Source organism: Gouania willdenowi, chromosome 1 (assembly GCF_900634775.1).
Source record: "Gouania willdenowi chromosome 1, fGouWil2.1, whole genome shotgun sequence".
NCBI lineage: Eukaryota > Metazoa > Chordata > Actinopteri > Blenniiformes > Gobiesocidae > Gouania > Gouania willdenowi.
In genome coordinates this window covers 7,561,396-7,583,120 of record NC_041044.1, presented here as the reverse complement: position 1 = coordinate 7,583,120, position 21,725 = coordinate 7,561,396, and the positions used below count along the sequence as shown (strand labels likewise).

Below are 21,725 nucleotides of genomic sequence, written 5' to 3'. Positions count from 1 at the left end.
AATTAAACACAATTGTCTTTCTGGTAAGATTCTATTGAGTCAGAAAATAAAAAAAAAATTTATTTCGCATATCGTCATTTTAAGAAAAAATATCAAGATGAGTTTTGAGTTATATCGCCCAGCCCTACTCAAAGCATCCTCCGAGCGTGTGTAACAACACACAGAGAAGCCTGTGTGAGGAACTCTCCACAAGCAAACACACACACACACACAAAATCGGCAACCATTCAAACACACACCTACACACTTATTCTGCGTGCAGTGAATCGTCGCCAGAATTAGCACCTTTGTCCGTGCCAGGCTCAGCAGGAGGCCTGAGCGCTCAAGATTCTCAGGCAAATCAATTTAAACACAAGACAGAGTGAAAAGAATTGCTCTCACACACACGCACACACGCACACGCACACACACACACGTTACTAAGCTCACAAATCCCCTCTATTCTTTCATATCATTCATAGAATAAAAGCTTATTGGATACACAGATTGAGTTTCAGATTCTTTGTCTTTTGGGCTTTTTATGATGTTTTTGTTTTTCTTAATTAATATTTTTTTCCGTCTCATATAAATGGAAATCTTAGTTAGATTGTACTTATACCGCAAGAAGTAACAGTGCATTTATTGCCTGATCAGGCAGAAACCATTAAACAGTGCTCAGTAACTAGTTTCTCTGTCAGTCTGCCTGGGCCGTAAAGAGGAAAAAGTGCAAGGACAAAAGAGATCAGGGTGGATATAAATACTAAAGGGAAAATAAATGATATGAGGAGATTTAAAACCTAAAGTTTCTCTCATATTCTTGTTTCATAAAGTTTCTCCAACCAAACTCTTTTTAGGGTAACGCAATGTACGTCATTTTGAGGATATTATATTCTACAGATTTGGTTTTCTTGATAAATCAAAAAAAAAAAAAAAAAAAAAAAAAAATTGTCTTCATACTTTTTCCCTAATCGTGACCATCTTGTGCACAGGAGCCTTTACAAAAAACACAATAAAAAAAGTTCAACAATTAAAGTAAATAACATTGTTTTTTGGGTCAAAAACGTAAAAAAGGCGTACGAAGAGGAAAGACACGAGTCCTCGTTTGTCGCTACAACTGGCCACCATCCAAACACTCAGTAGCCAATACAAAAATGCTGCTGATTAACAGGCAGGGGACTCCATTACCCAGCATGCTTAGCCAGAGGGGCGGCGCTCATGAGGTCAGACTGAAAACAAAAACCGTGCTCACGTACATATTCATATTCATTCTGTCTCTCAACACTATTTTCTGACGCCCACATGAAGTAAAGCAAAAGGCAACACATCAAACGAAAACAAAAAAAACAAAGGGCTTTGCAACAACCTGCTGTGCGTACATTCAATATAAAAAAGGAACAAACTAAATAAAAACAGCGTTAGGAGAAGAAAAATGTCTCTAAGCAGGAAGTTTTTCCTCCTTCAACCCATCGGAATGTTTGTGATTGATCACAATTAGAAAAATGGGCCTTAGTGACAAAACTCACATGGAAACAAAAAACAAAGGCGCAGGAGATCAGTTGAGTGAAGGTAGCAGAGGAACAATGAGGTATGGGGGGGTTAGCTCACCTTCCTCTGCCACCCTCTGACCCGTGACGTTGAAGGTCGTGACCTCAGGCTATCCAAACCTACTCACCGCATCCCTCCAACAGTCTGTCTCATCTCATCTACCTGTTCCCACCTCAAAACAAAGTGCTGCCGTCTCCTCCCGTCCCCTGCTGGCCGTCGGCAGGCGTGGCTCCGCCCCCTACTTCGTTAATGTTGGTGGTGGCCATGGCTTCCAGGGAGGCGGGGTCATAGCCGTGCTCTGCCCCCAGAGCGTCTGCCTCCATCTTTACGCTGTCGGCCAGGAAGGCGGAGTAGGCGTCGCTGTCGGCCATTAGCAGTTTGAGCTTAGGAATCCAGCTTTTACGGACCACGCGGCGCGCGTTCGTGCACATGTCGGCTGCGATGGCGTTCATCTCGCTCTCCTTGAAGCTCGGTGCAAAGTTTTGGCAGTAGACTGGCAGAGACAGAGGCAGCAGGAGGAGACAGAAAACGACGACAGGAGGTCAGAAATGTTATGGTTGAGTCAGGAAGACAAACAGGGATTGCGAGTGGGAGGAGCCAACTGTTTCAAACCTCCATCAGTCGTTAAACCTTTAATGAGATTAGAAAGTGTGTGTGTGTGTCTCACATTTGACAGCATGGAGCACTCTGTTGTCCAGAGGTTTACGACTGGGATCATTGGTTGAGGAGCGGATGCCTGTTCCACAGCTGTTAGCCAGAGTGCTCCTGCACAACAAAGCACATACAACAGAGTATGTGCGTTAGCAATTACCTCCTCTAATCTCTGAAAGGAAACACTGAAACTCTTACTGACCATTATTGTGATTTTTATTTATTACGATTCTGAATTGATCCAAAATCGTTCAGAATTGTTATTTAAAAAGACGTTTTTTAAGCAACCTTCGCGTTTACTCACTGCTCGGACTGTAACGATCTCCCGAGTATATTATTTCAGCATGGGGGCATGCTGCTAATGTTAGCTAGCCAGCTTTAGATGTTAGTAGTTTTTCTGCACAGAGGAGAAAGAAATACAGTGAGCCCCATCTCTGCCAAAGGCAAAGGTTTAGACGCAACTTGGATTCTTAAGTAAATAGAAGCTGAACAGCGGAATATTTTAATTAGAGGGGCGATATTATGAAAAAAATCACTTTATAATGATTTTGCTACAGTGATATACATCCCTTTAGCCTCAATCATAGGGTCAAAGTTGAAAAAGTTTCCTCCCTCCCTTGGTATTCCACAATTTGTAAAAATTCAGCTCCAAACGGGCCAGTTGGATTTTCCCCGATACCTGACGTCACCTACCGGAAACTTTTCCTCATTTCGCCTTTGAGGTCTGACGTGTTTATGACACAATGCGACGCAGCGGTTGGACAAAACAGTAGACTATCACCTTGAATAGACTATTTCTGTAATCAGTAGAGGAGATGATGACAAGAAAGCGAGGTAGCAGCCATGGAGGCTAAAACTCCAGAAAACAGGTGAGTTTGGGAAAATAAACCTCAAATACTACGTTGTCGGAGTTCCCAGAACAAATGGAGATGGGGTGAAAAATAGCATAATACTGGAGCTTTAAGGTTTTGACGAATGATAATAATTTTGTTGTAAGAAATCTGAGACATTCTCAAGTTTTTATTTTCTGAGGTTACTACTACAAAAGTTAAACTTCTTAGCCACAGAAACTTGAAAAGTATTTGACTTTTACTTTTGCATAGAAAGTAAAACAGTATAAGTAGTAAGTTTGTCTCGGTATTTCAAATTTTTGAATCATTTTCTTGAACATAATTCGTTTTCTAACATGAATTAATTAATCTAACATTTTCTTAGCGCTGTTTCTCTAGTTCACAGAGGAATGTAGTTAATACAGGAATTGGAATCCATCGTCACTATAACCGTATTGATTGTGAATCAAAATTGTTGTGAATCAAATTGTCATCCCAATAATCGGAACCAAATTGAATCTTGAGTTGTTGTAAGACTATGTTCCTCTTCACCTCTCTGACCAAGGCCTTTCTTACCTGGTTACTAAGGCTTGGTTATGCAGCCTGATCTAACCCCATATTTCCCCTGGATACGTCTCTGCTGCGTTACGGCTCTAATTGATTGGGATTGCCGCTGTCCGCCATCCGGCAATCCCAACCGATTGCATTTTGAGTGTCCGGTCGGACGACTGACGTTACGAGATTGAGGAGTTATTGCGATATTTACATAATCGTGTGAGAACACAGTTAAAAGTTATGTGTTATAAACACAACAACAAACAGATAAAAAGGTGAAGTAACACCTCCTGTGAAAAGAGGTCAAGACAAAGGACCTGCCCATTATGACGTTTTGTTGATGTAGTTACTTGAAATATGATCTGAAGTGTTTTATTTTGTAAATTAACGGGATGTTTTAATATGTGCTTAAGTTCCTGTTTGGCAATATTTGCTCCGTGCTGAGTTGCTGCGTCGTGCTCCGGCAGAAGTAGAAGTCCTGCATCTCGGCCAGAGGGCTCCGGACTGTCGCAGATACACAGCGCACCGGACCCGGTGGAAATGAACACATAGACTAAAGCGAAACCTATTAGCTCCGCTGGCGTTGCGGAGACGTAATGGAGAGGACCCACATCCAGTGGAGATTGGGGGTAAAGAGAGTCCTGGTGGTTCTAAACATTGTCTATTTCCAAATAATGTTGTGACCACGTTACTTTGTTGAACCTTCAATTCTGCTGAAATTCCTTTGGATCCTTCCTTAGAAATGTGTCTAGACACAATCTGGTGTCAGATGTCTGCAGGCAATTCCTTGGACTTCAGAGTTTGGTTTCTGCTCTAAATGTCCAGTGATCAGTGGAAATCAGATGCAAGAGCGTAGTGGAGGATACTCAATACTTATTGTATGTACCTGTTATGTTTAAATGTTTACATTTTTTATACATTTAAAAACCATGATCAGCTATTTTGTATAAATTTCTTAAAAGAGAATTATGCTCCAATCATTTTTGGGATAACTGTCTGTAAAATAACAAAATGTGAAAAAAGTAAAGAGGTGTGACTATTTTCTAGTAAAGATTCTCTAAACTGTCACTTAAACACGTTTCTGTAAAAACGAGCAGCTGGTCAAACATTTTATTTCCCTCTGCCTGTCTCATCTACATTTGTTAAAGTCATTTCCATTGTTTTCCTGCTTCCTTCACGCAACAGGACACAGACACGAGGAGCCGTTAACACTGACCTGTCGAAGAACGCAGCCAGCAGGCGTCTGAGCAGCACTTTGTGGCGTGTGCCGGCGCTGACGTGGCAGTTCATGAGCTGAGCGCGGGAGATGAAGACGGAGGTGCCGTTGACCAGCTCCAGCTTCTCTGCAGGGTCACCCTCCTCGTACAGCTTAGGGTGGCAGCGGTTGCCGATCTGACTGATGAGCTCAGCGGGCAGAGACGCTAACTCGTGCCGGGAACGCCCCCCTCTGCCCCCACGACCCCCACCTGAGTCTGGGGCCAAGTCTGGCAGCGCCTCCACCCGCTCCCCCACCACTGGGGACAAAAAAGATCAGCTGGTTACACCTCTGTGAACAACATTCATCTGCACAATTTACAATCAGTCTTTACAGTAATCAGTCATCCAAACTACAATTTGTTTAGTATTTGATTATTGTTTTAGATCAAATATGTTAGTAAAGCTGTCTCTATTCTAATCTCTATTCTCTGTCAGTTTAAAGCTGCTGCTGTAATTTTTTTTTTTTTTTTTTTTAAATCAAAGAGTGGTGGCCTCATAGATCAATAAATCAAAGACAATTTGCTTGAAAAAAAGATGCAAAAGGTTAAAAATGCTGCTTAAAAGTTTGTTTTGATTTCCACTGTGAAAACTCTTATCAACATTATCGTAACGGTTTCACGTATTGCATTGTGGGATGTGGAGGAGATGTGGATGTGTTATTTTTGACTAAATAATTTTGTCAGTTTTTGTCGACTACATTTTTTAAATGACAAAAACAAAATACATGTGAACAAAAACTAAACCATAATTTCATCACATGGGACAAAATCCAATCAGAACTCACTTGAGCATGTGATCTTATGCATTGATCACATCAAATCATCAAATCTGTCTGTGTATTTACAAACATTAATGATGTCCCATATCAGGTTGATAAATGGTAATTGCATCTTTAAAAATGCATAAACTAATGCTTTATATTTTAGTCGACTATCTGTAACAGATTTAGTTGACTAAAACTAGACTAAAACTGTCTGAAATAGTGCTAATCATTTAACTTAGTAATTTTAGGCAAAAGACTATCAGTCACTAAAACTAAATCAAAAATAAACACTAATGTGGAGTTCCGTAGACTGATGTATTGAAGTGTTTTTACTTCAGTCTTACTCTGATTTCTTGTGTTTGCCCCAAAAGAGTTCTGCTGTTTTCACTGAAAGTTGTGAAAAACAACAGCAGATGCTTATTTTGGCGATTCAAATCCATCCAAAATTAAATGTATCACAAAGTGAAATCATAAGGGGGATACCGGAAAGGAACAAGAACAAAAACTGTTTCAAGCAAATCACTAGGGGTGGGAACCTCTGGGTACCTCACGATACAATGCGATACAAAGCTCACGGTAACGATTATCTCAAGATATGACAATACTGCAATTATCGATATATTGGTCAGAAATCAATCTACGATAAAAAAGAGTAAGTGAAAAAATGAAAATTTTATTTTATATCTCTGAAAGACAATAAATTGAAAAAGTGTCCTATGAACAGTGACACTATTTTAGTGCAACATTTCTGTAAATAAGTGTCAGCATACCAATATAAATGAATAAGTATCTCCAATAGTGCTTTCTGTAAACAAAAAATAGGGTATTTCTTACCAGTGACAGCAGTATAGTGAAATATTCCAGTATATATATATATATATATATATATATATATATATATATATATTGGTTCCTTCAACAAACAGTGACAAAATTTCTGTGAAGACCTACCTGCACATTTTAGTGAAAAAGCAGAAAAGGTTTTGAAGAAGAAAAAAATTTTTTTTAAAAATTGATACGTAGCACGAGCACATCGATAATCGATCGTGTGAAAAATATTGTGATATATCGCCGTATCGAGATACCGTCACACTCCTATAAATCACTGTCAAACTTGTCTAGTACAACACAAGAAATCACAGTAAGAATGAACTAAAAACACGTCTATGTATCTATCCGCTTAAGAAACTCCACAGCCCACAATGCAATGCAATGTATGAAAGGAAATGCACAAGATGGACAGGTCGATAATTGAAACAGTTTGAAAAGTCAGGAAAAAAACAGAATTTTCAGCTCGTGTGTAGCATTAGCTTTAGCAGCTAACTCGGTCTTTCTGCCTCAGAGACCAATACCACGTTTACGCAAAAAATCTTTCAAGGAATCAACGCTCCAATGGGTAAAATAATCTAATTCTCTGTCAGACTCACTGTCAGCAAAGGCGAGTTTATCCCTCTCGACCTTTGCATGCCCGAGAACTGAACGTTCCGAGAGTGTGAAAAGGCTTATTGTCAGCGTCACATCAGATCCACACAGCTATGTGTTCACAAACTTTCATACGAGCCTAAACTTAACCAGGTTAGGGGTTGAGCCTTAGTTACCATGGTGATTTAGCCCCGTAAGACATTAACTAGCGTTGTAGTACAGGACACATGGAAGAAAACTGGGAAGTTAGCGCGATAAGAGGAAACCCAGCCTCGTAGTACAGGCCCATAGTGGATGTGAACTCTATTTAAAAAATTAATTACTCCTTGGTCACTTGCTAGAAGCCCCACCCCTAAAGGGGCAAGATAAGAGAAAAAAGTGAATAACCTTGAATACAATGTTCTGGAATATTAATAGGTTTCTTTATTCTTAGTTTCTTATGTCCGTCCTCCCAGTATTGGACTTTAATACTACAATTCCACTGCATTGTCTTTAGTATAAATGATAAAAAGGTTTAGTTAAAGTTTTCTCTGTTATTTCACTTGTAGATGAATTATTTTCCTACCTTTATATACAGGCTACAGAATTTTTTGCACAAGAAGTGCAATCTTTTTAAGACAGCAATGCATGTTTTGTTATTGTAATTAAATAAATGAATTTATTTTATTGCATAATTGTGACCATCACCAGCCCTCCCTAAGGAAGGGTAAGAAATACTTTATTATAGGGAGGATATAAAAAGAGAAGGCAGTGTCATACCTAGGTGAGGGGGAAGGGAACAGGGAGGAGAGACTCAAGGTAGGAAATGGAAAGGGTGGGGAAGAGCTGATTATTTTAAAGTGAGAGTGAGATGTGAAGTTGAAGTCACACTTCACATATACAGGCTACATTATAATCTATCAGAGCTATTAACAGGAAACCAATATCTAAATTTAAACTATAATAATTAGCAGTGCTGACTATGTTGAGCTTTGTTCAATGTGTTCATGAAACACTGCAAAATCTGTTAGAATCTGATTCTCATCTCCTCCACACCTCTGAACAACACTCCTGATTAAATAAACAGCTGTGAGACGGTTTCAGGCTTTTTGTGATTCTCTCTCATCCTCTGCTACTGAGAACTTCAGATGAACAAACTTTGTAAACAAAGCGTCGCAAAGAGCAGAGGAGGGAAACTTTTTGGATTTCTGTGGCAGCACACACAGCAACCCTGGGATGAACTTGTCAGCGTGCTGTCAGCAGCAGCAGCAGCAGCTTCTTACCCGCGGCGCCGGCGTTCAGCATGCTGTACATGGTGTACATGTTGCAGATCTGTCGGTACTGCTCCTCTGCGTTCTCGTCCACCATGTCGTCTTCCTCCTCGTCTTCGTGGTAACTCACGGGAGAGTCGCTGGTGTACATGCTGAGGGTGCCTGGGCTCGTGCCTTCTGGGGTCCCACTGTTGTTGTTGTTGTTGTTATTGTGGTTATTATTGAGTCCAGCTCCTCCCACTAAAGCATTACTGCTACCGCCTGTCATCCCGTTACTGGCTGTGACTCCACCTCTCCCTGCAGCTTCCTGGGTGACCGTGTTTGACGAGGAGGAAGAAGAAGATGAGGAAGAGTAGCGTGCAGCTTTTCTCATCCCACCTCCCCCGCCTCCTCCTGACCCTCCGCCCCCATCTCGATTGCCTTCCCATAGGCGCTTGGCGACGGGGGTGCAGACCACTGAGTAGGGGGAGCCTTCCTGCTGAGCACAAAACAAACTCATTAATTACAAATAGGAGCCCACTGGAGACTGATAATGGAGTCGCACAATAAAAAATAAACTAACTACAAGCCAATGTCTTTGAGAAGACGACTGAATGTACAAAAGTAATGACAGTTCCCACTCTATGGTTTTATAGTAGACAATGAAGCAGAAAAGAAGAGCTCTCCTAAGGACCTTTAGACTGCGTCCAAATACCCACACTTGCGCCCTTTGGTTTGCCCGCTCCTATGTGCCCTTCATGCACACCTGTGCGATGTGTGCATGCAAACGGACTTTGATGAAGGGAATTCCCCATAAGTCCTTTTGTCGTGGAACATTCCAATTTTTGAAAAAGATTGATGTAAAAACTCTCACAACAGTTGGCAGCAAAAATGGCAAAACATTTTGTCTTTTTAAGTGCAAGAAAGTTATTAATTATTTCATTTAAAACACAGCCAGTGTAGCTGCTGTCAACGCCATTTTGCCATCACAATTGATGACGTCCTGAATCAGTCGGATAACATAACCGCAAACTGTACCAATTCTACCCTTTCAGCACACTTGTGCGTCCGTAGGGCATAGTGTGAGTAGTGGGACGCAGCCTTACTCGTCCTTAAACAGTGCACAGCTGACGCTCTGATGGCTATTGTTAGCATTTAAATCACAGATTGTTGAAGACGCACAAACCCTGAGAATAGAAGTCCTTTTTGGTTGGGATTACTAGCTAACTTCAGCCATTGTTTCATTGTCTACTATGAAACTGCAGAGTTGGAACTGTCGCCCCCTGTGGTCATATGTTTAGTTTTTTTTAGGCCACATTTGTAAGAACAGTGGAGGGTCCTTTTGAGATTATTCAACCCAAGGAGTTTCCATGATTAATCCTACCTGCTGGGGAGTGAATTGAGGTGCGGTGGTCGTTTGCTCCGTCTTGACTTTGGACACCAGGGGTAGGGGTGTGTGACAGGAGGCGGGCCTTACTACAGCTGTTATTCCAGTCCCGCACCCTCCCACTGTTTGAGTTACAGGACTTTGAGGCTCAGAGGGCGGAGTCTCCTCACTGTGGAGGCCCTGAGAGTCACAGCTCGGGGACGAGACCTGTGGAAGATGCAATTATAAATAAATACTATTCTAGTAACAGCGGCTGCATTAAAGCTCGATAGTCACAGCAGGCCTGAAGATGAAATGAAAAACTTTTTTTTTTTCTTTTTTTTTTTTCATTAATATCAGTATTATGTCATTTTGGTCACAATTCACTCAAATTAATTTCATGCATTAAATGAAATAGATTTTGATCCACCTACATGCTAACAATGAGATTAATGGAAAAACTGTATTAGTGTTTGACTTATGAAGCCAATAAATCACTGGTAAAAACAAAACAAATTACCAACATTTTCAGATGTAATAATGTGTATTTGAATATTTGACAGCTGTTTGAAATCTGCCTTTAAACATAGAAGATGTTTATCATGAAATAGTTGTGGATTAATTATGCATGACTTATTGATTTATTGACTAATCATTGCAGCTACAGAACTCCTACAATGATCAAGAAGAAGTTTTAAACATTTGTACCACAGAGTTTTCTCTCTTAACTCAGTTACATAAAGCATTGAGTTCCACCATTCTTTCTTCTTCCTACATTATATAGGGGTAGTCTTCTGATCGAGAGGTTGTAGTTTTTCTGACTTTACCGAGGACTTCAGGTGGCGTTCCAAGTCACTTTTTCCATGTAAGAAGTCGAAAAATCCTGAGATGCTTCGAATGCAGCTTTAGATCCCGCTGTTAGATCTGTTTTGATCAAGTGAGATTTCTTTCTTAGAAGAAGATCGGTGGTTGAACAGAATGGTTGAGATTATCTGCAGTGGCGTTAACACAGTGCCATCAAACTGTTCTATGATTGATGTTTTTGTCTTTATGTGTGGAGTCTAGAACAGATAAAACATCTCTCCAGACTCAGAAAAACCTTCTGTGTGTAACCTGCTCAGTTTAAGCTAATATAATGACATGTGAGCAGGTGACAGTGATTGTCTAAAGGCTACAAGTCATTCAGTTGTATCATTATTTATAGAAATAATTAAATGTGACAATTAACCTTTTACTGAACGACAACTCCTCAGGTCACGTAATAATAATAATAATAATAATACATTTTATTTGTAATGCACTTTATATTTGATTCCAAGTGCTACAGGATTAAAAGATAAAATAATAATAAATAAATAAAACAAAACACGTGTTGTGACCCTAGCCTGGAATCCATCCTAATCTCCCTGTATTATTCAACGTTTAATAGACACAGTTAGTCTGGAAGCGCTCACAAGGCGTTTGAGTTCTGGGAGACTGAGCGGGACAGGACAAACACGCACAGTGTAACCAATCAAATGAAGAGCGGATGTGACGACAATAGCGTGACAAGCGTAGATCTTTTTCCTTAAACTTTCCAGTTGGAAGCACAGCACCAACATCAATATAAATGGTTTTATAGCCTCTTGTTGCTGTGGTTTCAATGATATATCCAAGTGTTTTAAAACAGCTCTGAACGTCTTCTCCGTGGCGGGCGCCTTGTTTGTTCTGACACTGCTTGATGCAGGAGATATGACAATATTTATGTATGGCTCTGATTGGCTCGTTTTCTTTCAAAACAAGGAAGTAACGGCAGCATTACCATACCCACTTTCTTGCAAAAAATAAGGAAGTGGGTGTGGCTTATCACCAGGCAATTGTGACCCTACCTTAAGGAAAAACTCTGTGCCCTTCTCCATGATCTGTTGGATCTGCAGGAATCCGGCAGTGTACATGAGCAGAAACTGGTCTCCCACGTTCATGCTGAGACGCCCCGTGTAGCAGAAAGCCAGGATCTGCTGGAAGCTCTGGGGCTGCACAGCCGGAGGGAGCTCCACTACCGAGCTCTTTCCACCAGCGTTGAACAGGTCACGGAAGTAGGAGCTGCTGGCTGCCAACACAGCACGGTGGGCCTGAAGGGACAACAGCAGGAGACAAGAGTCACTGGGGTGGGAACGAACACCTACTCTGATGCCCAATATCCGTCTACTATTGAACTGTTTTTAAAAGACACACCATGATCAACAAAACTCAAGCAAATAGCAAAAGCCACGGCTCTTTCTTTCATGCAGTGACATCATTTATCATGTGGAGGCTATTGGCAAAAACAGACAAACTTTACACAAGTGGGAGAACACATAAATACATAGACAATGTGTGACCAAATATGTCACATGGATAGTTCATAACAAATGATCAAGGATGGAAAAACTCACTCTATCATGAGACCAATGACAAGAAATATAAATACATAAGAAGAATCCATCCATAAGCTTAAAATAATAGTATTTCTGATGAAAAAAGGCTACTTAATGTAATTCAAATATTGAAATTTATCCACAGGATGTACACAAACAGTTCAGGGTTTATTCCTGCATGAAATCATTGAAGCATGATAATCACAGTCTGTGTTGGAGCACATGGAATAAGAAGAATTGAAAAAAATCAGAATAAGCCCTTATTGGCAATAGAAGCATTTCTGTTATTTTACTTTAAATGATTTGTTCAATTTGTACTTTCACAATGAACCTTATCAAGGAAATTGAACAGTAAAATGTTATGACAACAAAAATACAAGATATTTTACGTTCACATTCATATTTTCATAATAAAATTGGATGTATTTAACAAACAAGATCTGTAAAAAGCAATCTTTTAAATATTTAATGTGTGTGAATACGCTCCCTGCTGGCATCGGCCTGTCTAATCAAATGCAGTCACGTAAAGGAGATGTGAGCGCAACAGCAGTCGTCACCATTTTTCAGAAATAAAATTACAGGAAATTAATTTTCACAACCTGGTGGTTAGTAACCACTGGGTTAAAGCTGCAGTATGTACTTTTTTAGTGTCTTTTGGTCAAAAATGCATGCAGCCTTTGAGCATATTGTAATTCAAAGTGTTCTGAGAGGACACTGTACCTTTGCGCTCTCTCTCTTGGCTCTGTATTGGAGCTTTAGAAATCCAGGAGTGTTACGTGACTTCTCAGACAATCAGAGATCTTTTTACAGAGTGCTTCATGAGCTGTTTTGGAGTGTTACAATTGGCTCATTTGGTTGTCTGACCAAAGTCGATGCGCATTCATGTAAAAGTACAATAGCTGAGGGGGGATTCACCAATCAGAATGGAGGAGTTCACGTGAGAAAACTAGTTTGTGCATCTGTAGCGGTAGAGCAGACAAGTTGTAACCGCAGAGTTGTGGTTGGTAATAAAAAACGTGAGTAAATGATGGATTAGAAGTTTGCAGCTGTCATTTTATTTGTGTAAATATCAGTCCTCACATTTGTGAATATTATTTCTGACTTTACATTCCGATCACCCATGTGTTAATATTTTCTTTGGGTTTAAATTTTAACTCTACAGGTTCCCCTTTTTTTCCCCATCATGTGTGTACATTTTTTATACACAAGCTCACCCTTTTTGCAACATATCTACCTTTATAACGGACATTCTAGCAGAATAATACAAATGGATTTGCTTGCTTTAACACTTTATTATATTATATTTCTCTCTTTAATTTCCTGCAGGAAAATCAGCTCTCTTTTAATCCACCAGGTATAGATTGTTTTCACTGGATAATATATACAAAAACGCTATATAAAATTTATGAAATTATTATTATTATCATCACAACATAATACACATTTTGGCTACAAACATTTGAGAATATTTACAGTGTTCCTTTTGAACTTGAATAACTTGATCCAAAACTAATTCAAACATAAAACAAATAATCTTCTGTAAAAAAGAACAAATTAACCAAAAGTACAGATGCACTTATTGTTATGTATTTGAACGGTGAAGCTTTAGTTTAGCCTTTGATTACATTTCAATAAAGACTCCGCCTTCCGTGTCTGATTACTTGTTTTATCAGGACATAAACTGGCAACGATCTGTGTTCTTGCTGAAGTTTGTTGTTTTCGGAAAAAAAGTTAGTGCAAGAAGCAAATTTTGCCCGAGTGTACAGAACACGAAAGTGACTAGCGTAGCAACAGAGATGCTACAAACACAGCACAGCTGCGGGTGGAGGAGGTGGATTCTCCACGGTGGACAGCAAACAACTATATGGTGGAAGGAGCTTCACTTGTTGCTAACATAAACACAATATACAGGACCTGGAGGAGTTTATTGTTACGTTTTTGCGACGTAAAATGAACCGATAAGCGGAATTAACAGGCAAGCAAACAAACGATTCCTAGGAATTGGATTACTCTCAGAAAGAACCGGTTTTCTATTCCCATCCCTATTGAACGGTTACATAGCAAAGCAAGCGGAAGAAGGAAAACCGACGAGGTGAAGCAACAGTCTAAAGGCACAAACATACTCAGAAGGAACGGAGGTTCACGCGGACTCAAAGCGGACTTCCGTGACTGCTCTCCATCCACAAAAACTTGCGTGTAAATCTAAGAGACGCATATCTAAGGTGGAGAGGACATGTACAATTAATTTGCAGTCTGGACGTGGAGTGGGTCTGCACTGACCTGCAGCTGTGATCTGTGTGGCGTGGGAGGGGCTCACAGCAGCAGCCGCTGCTAAGGACAGTAACTACCAAGTGATAAGTGCTTTCATGTCAGAGTCCCTAAAACAACATAAAACTGCAATAACACAAGATAGAGTCCCTACATTTGTCACTAGTCTCTTTTGAGAAAAAAGGCACAAAAGGCTCAAACATAGTCAGGTGGAGTCCACATAATAATTAAAGTAAATTTAAAGTAGCTCATTAAAATCCTACATTTCCCACAATCCTCAGGGCTTCTCTGTCGTCCTTGTACTCCTGGGACGTGTTTTAAAGTTGTCTGTACTTTAGTAGCTTGTCTGCCAGTCTCTCCTCTCAGTCTGCACCGATCGATCGGCCGATCCCAGCATATGTAACTGATCTTTTCTGACAATCTTCTCCACCTTCACAAAGGTCTTAAAGTCAGTCTTGAAGTCAGCTACTGTCCCCTTCTGCTGTGAGTGACTGACAGACCCCACCCACAGGTCATCTCCGCAAGCTTGAAAAAACACAAAACTTTTTTTTTTTTTTTTTTAATTTGTTTATTTTGTTTTCTACATTATTAAATGTTTGTACAGCAGAGAGAGATGTCCATCTGCCTCCAATTTAACTTCCTCAAATGTCATTGTGTGCTTCTGTGCCCTCACCTCTCCACATTGAAGGAGCAAAACGCTCAATTAAAGAGGGCGGTCTCTAGCACTTCTGCACTCACGCTAATCATTGCTGCAATCTTAGTGAATTCCTCGCAGCAGTTGAGGAAACTGCGTCATCAAAGGGTTTAGGGACGCAACAGGTTCACTGCCCTTTATTTCAGATCTTAGTGAATCCGCCCTTAACTACTATCCACAAAGCTGCTGCTGTTTTACAATAAAATGAGATTGGAACATTTAAGGTAAATGCTGTCAGTTATATATATATATATATATATAAAAATTGGGATCGGCGAAAATCGGATTGTCTGGCTTTTTAAAGAAATGGGTGATCAGCCAGAAAATTGCAATCTGTGCACCCCTACTCTCCTCTAAACTCGTGTTCATCACCCCTGCTCTGTTTCAGTGAAATGCAGGTTGGTGTTACGTTTAATGTGGGTCGATACAATGCAGAGCATGTGTGACACCAGGTACGCAGACACTGTGCAGTCGTAAAATCTGAGCTTTGCAGTTAAATGGCCTGGCGGACATCCACCTTAAGAGCTCCACAGTTCTGCGCGTTCACCAGGATACCAGTGAATTCAAAACGGAGAGGGAACTGTGGTTGATTCCATACAAGTCTACACACTGCAGATTTAAGGTACACCTGCGTGCACCACCTCAGACAACCCTGCTTTGTTGGGAGTCATTCTAGAGATCTGACTGCAGGGAAGCCCAAGATCTAAAGTGATAATCCTTGAAAGAACAGGCAGTCATTAAGGTCAGGTATCACCTCTGAGCAAACAACACTAATCCCTGGATGTACATTTACAGAGTGGCCTGTTGATGTCTGCATTTCCTTTGCACTTTAAAGTAACTGAATTGTTATGAACACGTGACCTGAAACTACAGCACAACTCTAATCTATTTGGGAGGGACGATAGGAAGACAAAGTATTTTAATAAAACAAAGAAAACAGCATGCTATGTAGTGAAGTAAAGGAGCATCCACATGTGTTTAGAGTTGGTATAAACATTGTGTAACTGTGACTTCTGTGGTGGTGGCGACAGAATGGAAGATAGAGGTGTTTTAATGAAACCCAATGACTAGAAACACACATCAGGATTCTCTAAATCTAAACAGATGTTTTATCTGTTTTACAGATGTTTTATCTGTTTAGATTTAGAGAATAAAAGATAAAACAATCAGTTATAGAAAAGTTTTGATCGTACTGTGTTTGAAAGCTCTGATAATCTCAACACACACACACAACCATTCTGGCCCATTGCAGATCTTCCTCCAAGGCAGAAATCTTGCGTGATCAAACAAGATCTAACAACGTGATATAATGCTGCGTTCCAAGCAACTCGGAACTCTGGATTTTCGGAGCTCCTACTTAGGCCTTGTCCACACGTAGCCTGTTATCTCCTAAAATTAATATATTAATCACGATCATTAAAAACAGGGCTTTTGGAAAACTCTGACCAAAGTCAAGATTTGGGAAAACTCCGGTTTTGCTTTTGAGTGTGAACACTGACAACTGAAGTTTTAAGTTTCCAAACGTCACGGGCCGGGGCCACCTCCATGTGGACGGTGTCGTATCAGGGGGCCGTGTGAGCCTGTGCTGGTCCTGGTGCGGGACCTGGTTTCTCTGCTGCGCGGTCCCTCCCTGTTGCGGTGGGGCAAGACCCCTGGACCGCTGGGAAGTGTGGCTGGTACCCTGCTGTGCCGCCGTGCGCCATGGGGCCAATAAGGGGGGTGCCGCAGAGTGGGTTTACGGCTGTGCTGCCCGGCGAGTCCCTGGGACCCGCAATGCCGCTTGCGGTGGCCCACTGTATGGACGGGCCGGGCTCACATCAGACAGACCTCCTACCTGGACCGGGTCTCAAACATTGTTAGGCAGGTGAGCAAAGCTATAATGGTGCACTTGGGACCCCAATACATAAAACTGCCTACAACAGAGTGACATCCATTCACTTGTTGATTGCACATTTATGCAATTTTGTGTGGATGGATTTTATTTTTAAAACAATGATGTGTGGATGTAAGTTTTTTATTAAATGGAGGACGTTGGATATCCATTTATAAAAATACCCAGTTACGAGTGGACAAAACCTTAAACGACTTTAACGTTTTAAAAAATAAAGCTCTTGTGAAAAGACAACGTTTATATTCAAGTTCATAGATTTGATAAGTACAGGATATATTAGTTGAAAATAGCCCTGTAAGAAATTCATAGTAAAGTTCATAAAAAGTAAAAAGTTCATTGGATTAAAGTTCATGGAGAGGTTCAAACCTTTTCATCCAGAAAGAGCTTTGGTTAGCAGCTCATTTAAAACATATAGTATACACTTTTTGACCATGCCTCCCAGAAGAATCAGAATTGGGAATCATTAGGAGTTGGAATCCAAACGAGGAATTGGAATCTTCAAATTTAAATAATGCCCAAGCCTAGTCACATACAAGCACAAATACACATCTTTGTCAGCAATAATAAAATTGTATACATCCTCTAAACATTTGATCGCTTTAATTGAGTCAATTAATGAAGAATATGCAGACAAGGGGAGAAAAAGATTGAATAAATATCTTAATAAAAAAGTTATGTTAACTGATTTCTCAAACTGAAGAAACAGCTCTACTTGCTTTCCATCATGTGATGTTGATTAATTGATTATTTGTTGTTATTTTACTGACCTTGAAGGCATGGCCCTTCACCACCACAGAGACATCACAGTAGAGGCCCTGCAACCGCTGTTCGTTCAGACACTCTAGGACGTTGTTGCCAAAGTTTGGGATCGCCATCTGCAGCGTCTGAGCCATTACGCTCTGCCCAGCACTACAGGGTCTGGGAGGAAACGTAGGCGTCAGAACAAGGGAAATAAAAGCATCATTGAAAGGTCAGGCAGAGGGGAGAGGGTGAGACCGGGTACAGATGGGAGGGAGAGATGAGTCGACGAAGAGAAAAGGAGAACGTTGGCGTGTTTGAGGGAAAGGCGGTGAGAATGTGAGAGGGTAAGCTCAGACGGATGAGATGAAGGGAGAAGACAAGACTGTAAATGAATTTGTTATGAGACGAGCAAAGGAGAGCACGGCGACACGGAAAAATAAGCAGAAAGGAAACACGACGGAGCGGAGGAAACGGAGCTAAAACAAAAACAGAGGGTAAATCAAGTGTATGATAATTAATGGATTAAGGATTTGGTAAACAATCCATTTCAAAACTTCAACTTCCAAGTAAAGGATAACTTTGGGCCACCAGTGACAGTTACATAAGCCTTTATCCTTCTTTCTAACCTTCTTTCATGACGTCTAATTTAGTTAATAAAGTGTTAGCTGGATTACAGCCTACTTTCTTATTTTCTGCTTTTTCCCTCTCAGTCAAAACACTTACATAACAAGTCTGTTACACTTCGTCATCATTCCACAAAGGACATAATGATCAAGAGAGAAGAAACTGTCAACATGCCACAGGAATCCATTTCAAACAAAACATTTCAGTGGAAGCTTATTTTGTTTTATAAATGTACAATATACACACGTATTTCAGGAATTAACTGATGAATTATATAAGAATGTTTATTTTTCACTACACTGAATGGGATGGAACATTAAACTATTCCAAATATAGCTTGCAGAGAGCATTTGATGAACTATTTTCTTCCAATAGACAACAAACATGCTAAGTGATAAGGCTAGAAGTCCTCACAAAGGCAACACTCCAAGGAAAAAATAAGAAACTTAATCAGAAATCAAGAGCATTCATCACAACTGACAAGGATTTGAGGCGTGTTGCTTTACTGCAGAAAGATCCAAGAGAATTTAGTTCATATTCATGAGCGTTTAAAGCTAATAAATAATACATATATAATACATATTTAACACATAATCTGTTAAATCCTATCCTTAAAAACCTTTTTTTGGCTTTGATTTATGCCAAATTCTCTTATTATAGCAGTACTGAACTATGGTAACTCAACAGTGCTTAACATCAATGTTGACAAGTCAATCACACAATGTAAACTAAAGTGTTGGAACGCTATAGAATACAGACCCCTGGGTCCATTTTCCACTAAATTAAAGGTGTTAACTCCATACTTGATTGTTTATAATGGAAATAATAATTAATAATTTCCTGCTAAAAAACATTTCATTTCATATACATTATAGACACTATGATAATAAATAATAAAATCATTCAAACATTTATTTGACACAAACGGACCCTCTATATAAATTGTGCATTGTATTATCAAGGTCCATTTCCTATGACATAGAAACTGTACCTTGTATTTAATGTGTATTATAGGGTTGGGGTTAGGGATGTAACGATTAATCGTAAGGCAGTTAAAAATCGATTCATAGGTATCACGGTTGATATCGATTTTTTGACAATTGAATCGCAGTACTTTTTTTAAACCAGCAGTGTTGGCGGCGGGCGGAGTCTGCTAATACTTTCTTTCTGGTTGCCTTCTACTCTTAAATATGTTAATAAATGATTCATTACCCCTTTAGCACCAAAAGAATATCTGTAATATTACTTGAATATCTGTAAAAGTCACGGTTTTCTATTAGCTCTGTCTGCTAGCATAGCTTCTCTTCTTCACTGCAAGATATCTGCATGCCAACCAACCACTGGGTTACCAGCGCCCTCTGCTGGTCCAAACAAATATGACGTAAATCAGTGCAATCACGTTTTTTTTTTTGTTTTAAAGTCCAATTGTTAAGGCACAAAATACATTTTCAGTTGCACTTTTAAAAGAAAAAGAACTATTATGCAGTTTTGCATAGTTTATTATAGAACCAGAATTTAAATTAATAGGCTTCATTTTCATTTGTATTATTCCTTTATTTATTTAATTCAAGATTTATTTTTAGTTAAATTGCATTGTTTTGAATAGTTTATCAAGGGATTCTTTTGACAATGAAAAATAAAATGAAAATAATACAGTATTTTCTAGTTTTTTTCCCAAAAAAAAAAATTGTCTACAGTCCCATTTTGTAAATGAAAAAATCGTGAGAGAATCGTATCGTGAACCCAGTATCGTGAATCGAATCGTATCGGGAGTTGAGTGAATCGTTACATCCCTAGTTGGGGTCCATTTTCTATGGCATAGAATATTTAACTATTTTTAATGAAAGCGCTGGTCGCTCAACCAGTGTGTGGTGTGTGTGAACGGAGCAGATCGATTATAAGTTGTATGCCATTTTTGAGTGATTGGCAAAATAAACGTTGCAGCTGTTGAATTAATCCAGAGTCCCATGTCGTACTCAATGACTGCTGTGAAGCAAGGGAGTTAACCTCAAAGCTGAGGATAGCTTCAACTAGAGAGTGGAAGATGAAGCTGTGGAGGCAGACTACACTGGAACTACATGAAGCCTCCATCAGCATTAGTGGAGAAAACAAATTTCCTGACTGTGGCATCGTGCTGTTGCTTATAGTCCATATTCACAGGTGCACAGCGGAGGTGGGGCCAAGTAAACTGACATATCAGAGGTCTTAAAAACGTAGACCCTTTTGATTCTTTTTTAAATCTTTTGAATCATTCTTGTGATTGTTGTTGGCCTCTTAGTATTTTTAGGGGAACATTCAATTACTTTCTACAACATAAGCAGCCAAATATCAAAAGTATTGTTTTTTTTTTTTCATAAATACAAAAGATATATTTAAGAACAAACATCAAAATTCTTTAAATTAAAAAAAACATGGTGTACCAAAGCAACTGATGGTTTCAATCATTAGTTAAAAGTTCACTATTGAAATAGTTTTAAGTTGCAAACCTAGTTGATCAATTAAAATGCCTGAGCAACAAGAATCATGTCAGAAAACACAGTGACTAGAAATGTACAAAATAAGATAAATAAAAACACTAAATACATCTGCAGAAACCTTCATAAGGACAGGATTAGGAAGATTTTAGAGGCTTCACTAACATTTTGTTAACTCTGCTTACATTCCATTACATCGTGTCAGAGATTCCTTTAGAAGCACACGTTTGGATGGGAACAGTAATCCTTGAGGTGTTGGGTTCATGGTGGGGTTTAAATCTACCGTATCTGCCATTATTTGTCTATTTCTGCATTTGGCTTGTGGCAACCTGTCTGAAGCCTAAATTAGGTTAGCTCCTGACGCAGCAGCAGGATTCAGGCTTTACTCAAAAACATAAGTCAAATAATTCAAAAGCTGACTGGTGTTAAATGTAAGATCAATAAATAGCAATAATCAAAAATCTAATTGATAATCTTTAACACAGGGTTCTCGCCAGGACTGTTGTGGATAGGGCCCCCTACGTTGTAGTTTTGCTGCCCTACTCTGAGTGCTGTTGCTCCCTACGGTGTGTTTCAATCAGCGTAGGGGGCTTTTCTGTTGTTTTTTGCCTTTTTTAATCTGTACCGTCATAATAATTGTTGCACACTTGGACTTCCAGGCATGTCTGTGTTGTTTAAACTATTTTTAATCAGCATAAAGGCACGCATACACTGCAAATTTTGACAAGTGCGTCTATTTTTGGGATCGGGCTGAGTCTCGGCTAAATCGTGTGTCGTGCATCGTGTAGTATACATTGGTTACGAGAAGTGATTAACACCTCAAGACCAGCTCCCGATCAACAATCGTATGGTCGTAAGGAAATCAAACATGTTTGAAATCCTGGTCGAGAGGGTATCACTGGTGAAGCAGTGCCACGGACCGGTTTACCTCAAACTCTCACACGGCGCACGCGCAAACACCGTAGGACCGCTGTAAAACTGAAGGATCGTACTGCCCACGTCTGTCCAGCCAGTTCCTGGTCCATCGCATCGCCACCTTT

General features: G+C 39.8%; 1 protein-coding gene across 1 annotated transcript in view; it reads right to left on the bottom strand.

Moving 5' to 3' along the window:
* Nucleotides 1–947: 947 nt before the first annotated feature.
* Nucleotides 948–21,725, bottom strand: part of nacc1b (nucleus accumbens associated 1, BEN and BTB (POZ) domain containing b) — a 38,359-nt gene continuing 17,581 nt past the window's right edge. Inside the window, exons 2-8 of the mRNA XM_028451151.1 lie at nt 17,614–17,764; nt 11,466–11,708; nt 9,616–9,825; nt 8,265–8,730; nt 4,777–5,074; nt 2,192–2,289; nt 948–2,017 (exon numbers count right to left, since the gene is read on the bottom strand). Coding sequence (XP_028306952.1) covers nt 1,698–2,017; nt 2,192–2,289; nt 4,777–5,074; nt 8,265–8,730; nt 9,616–9,825; nt 11,466–11,708; nt 17,614–17,739 — 1,761 coding nt within the window. The 5' untranslated portion in view covers nt 17,740–17,764 and the 3' untranslated portion in view covers nt 948–1,697. The remainder of the gene's footprint in view (nt 2,018–2,191; nt 2,290–4,776; nt 5,075–8,264; nt 8,731–9,615; nt 9,826–11,465; nt 11,709–17,613; nt 17,765–21,725) is intronic.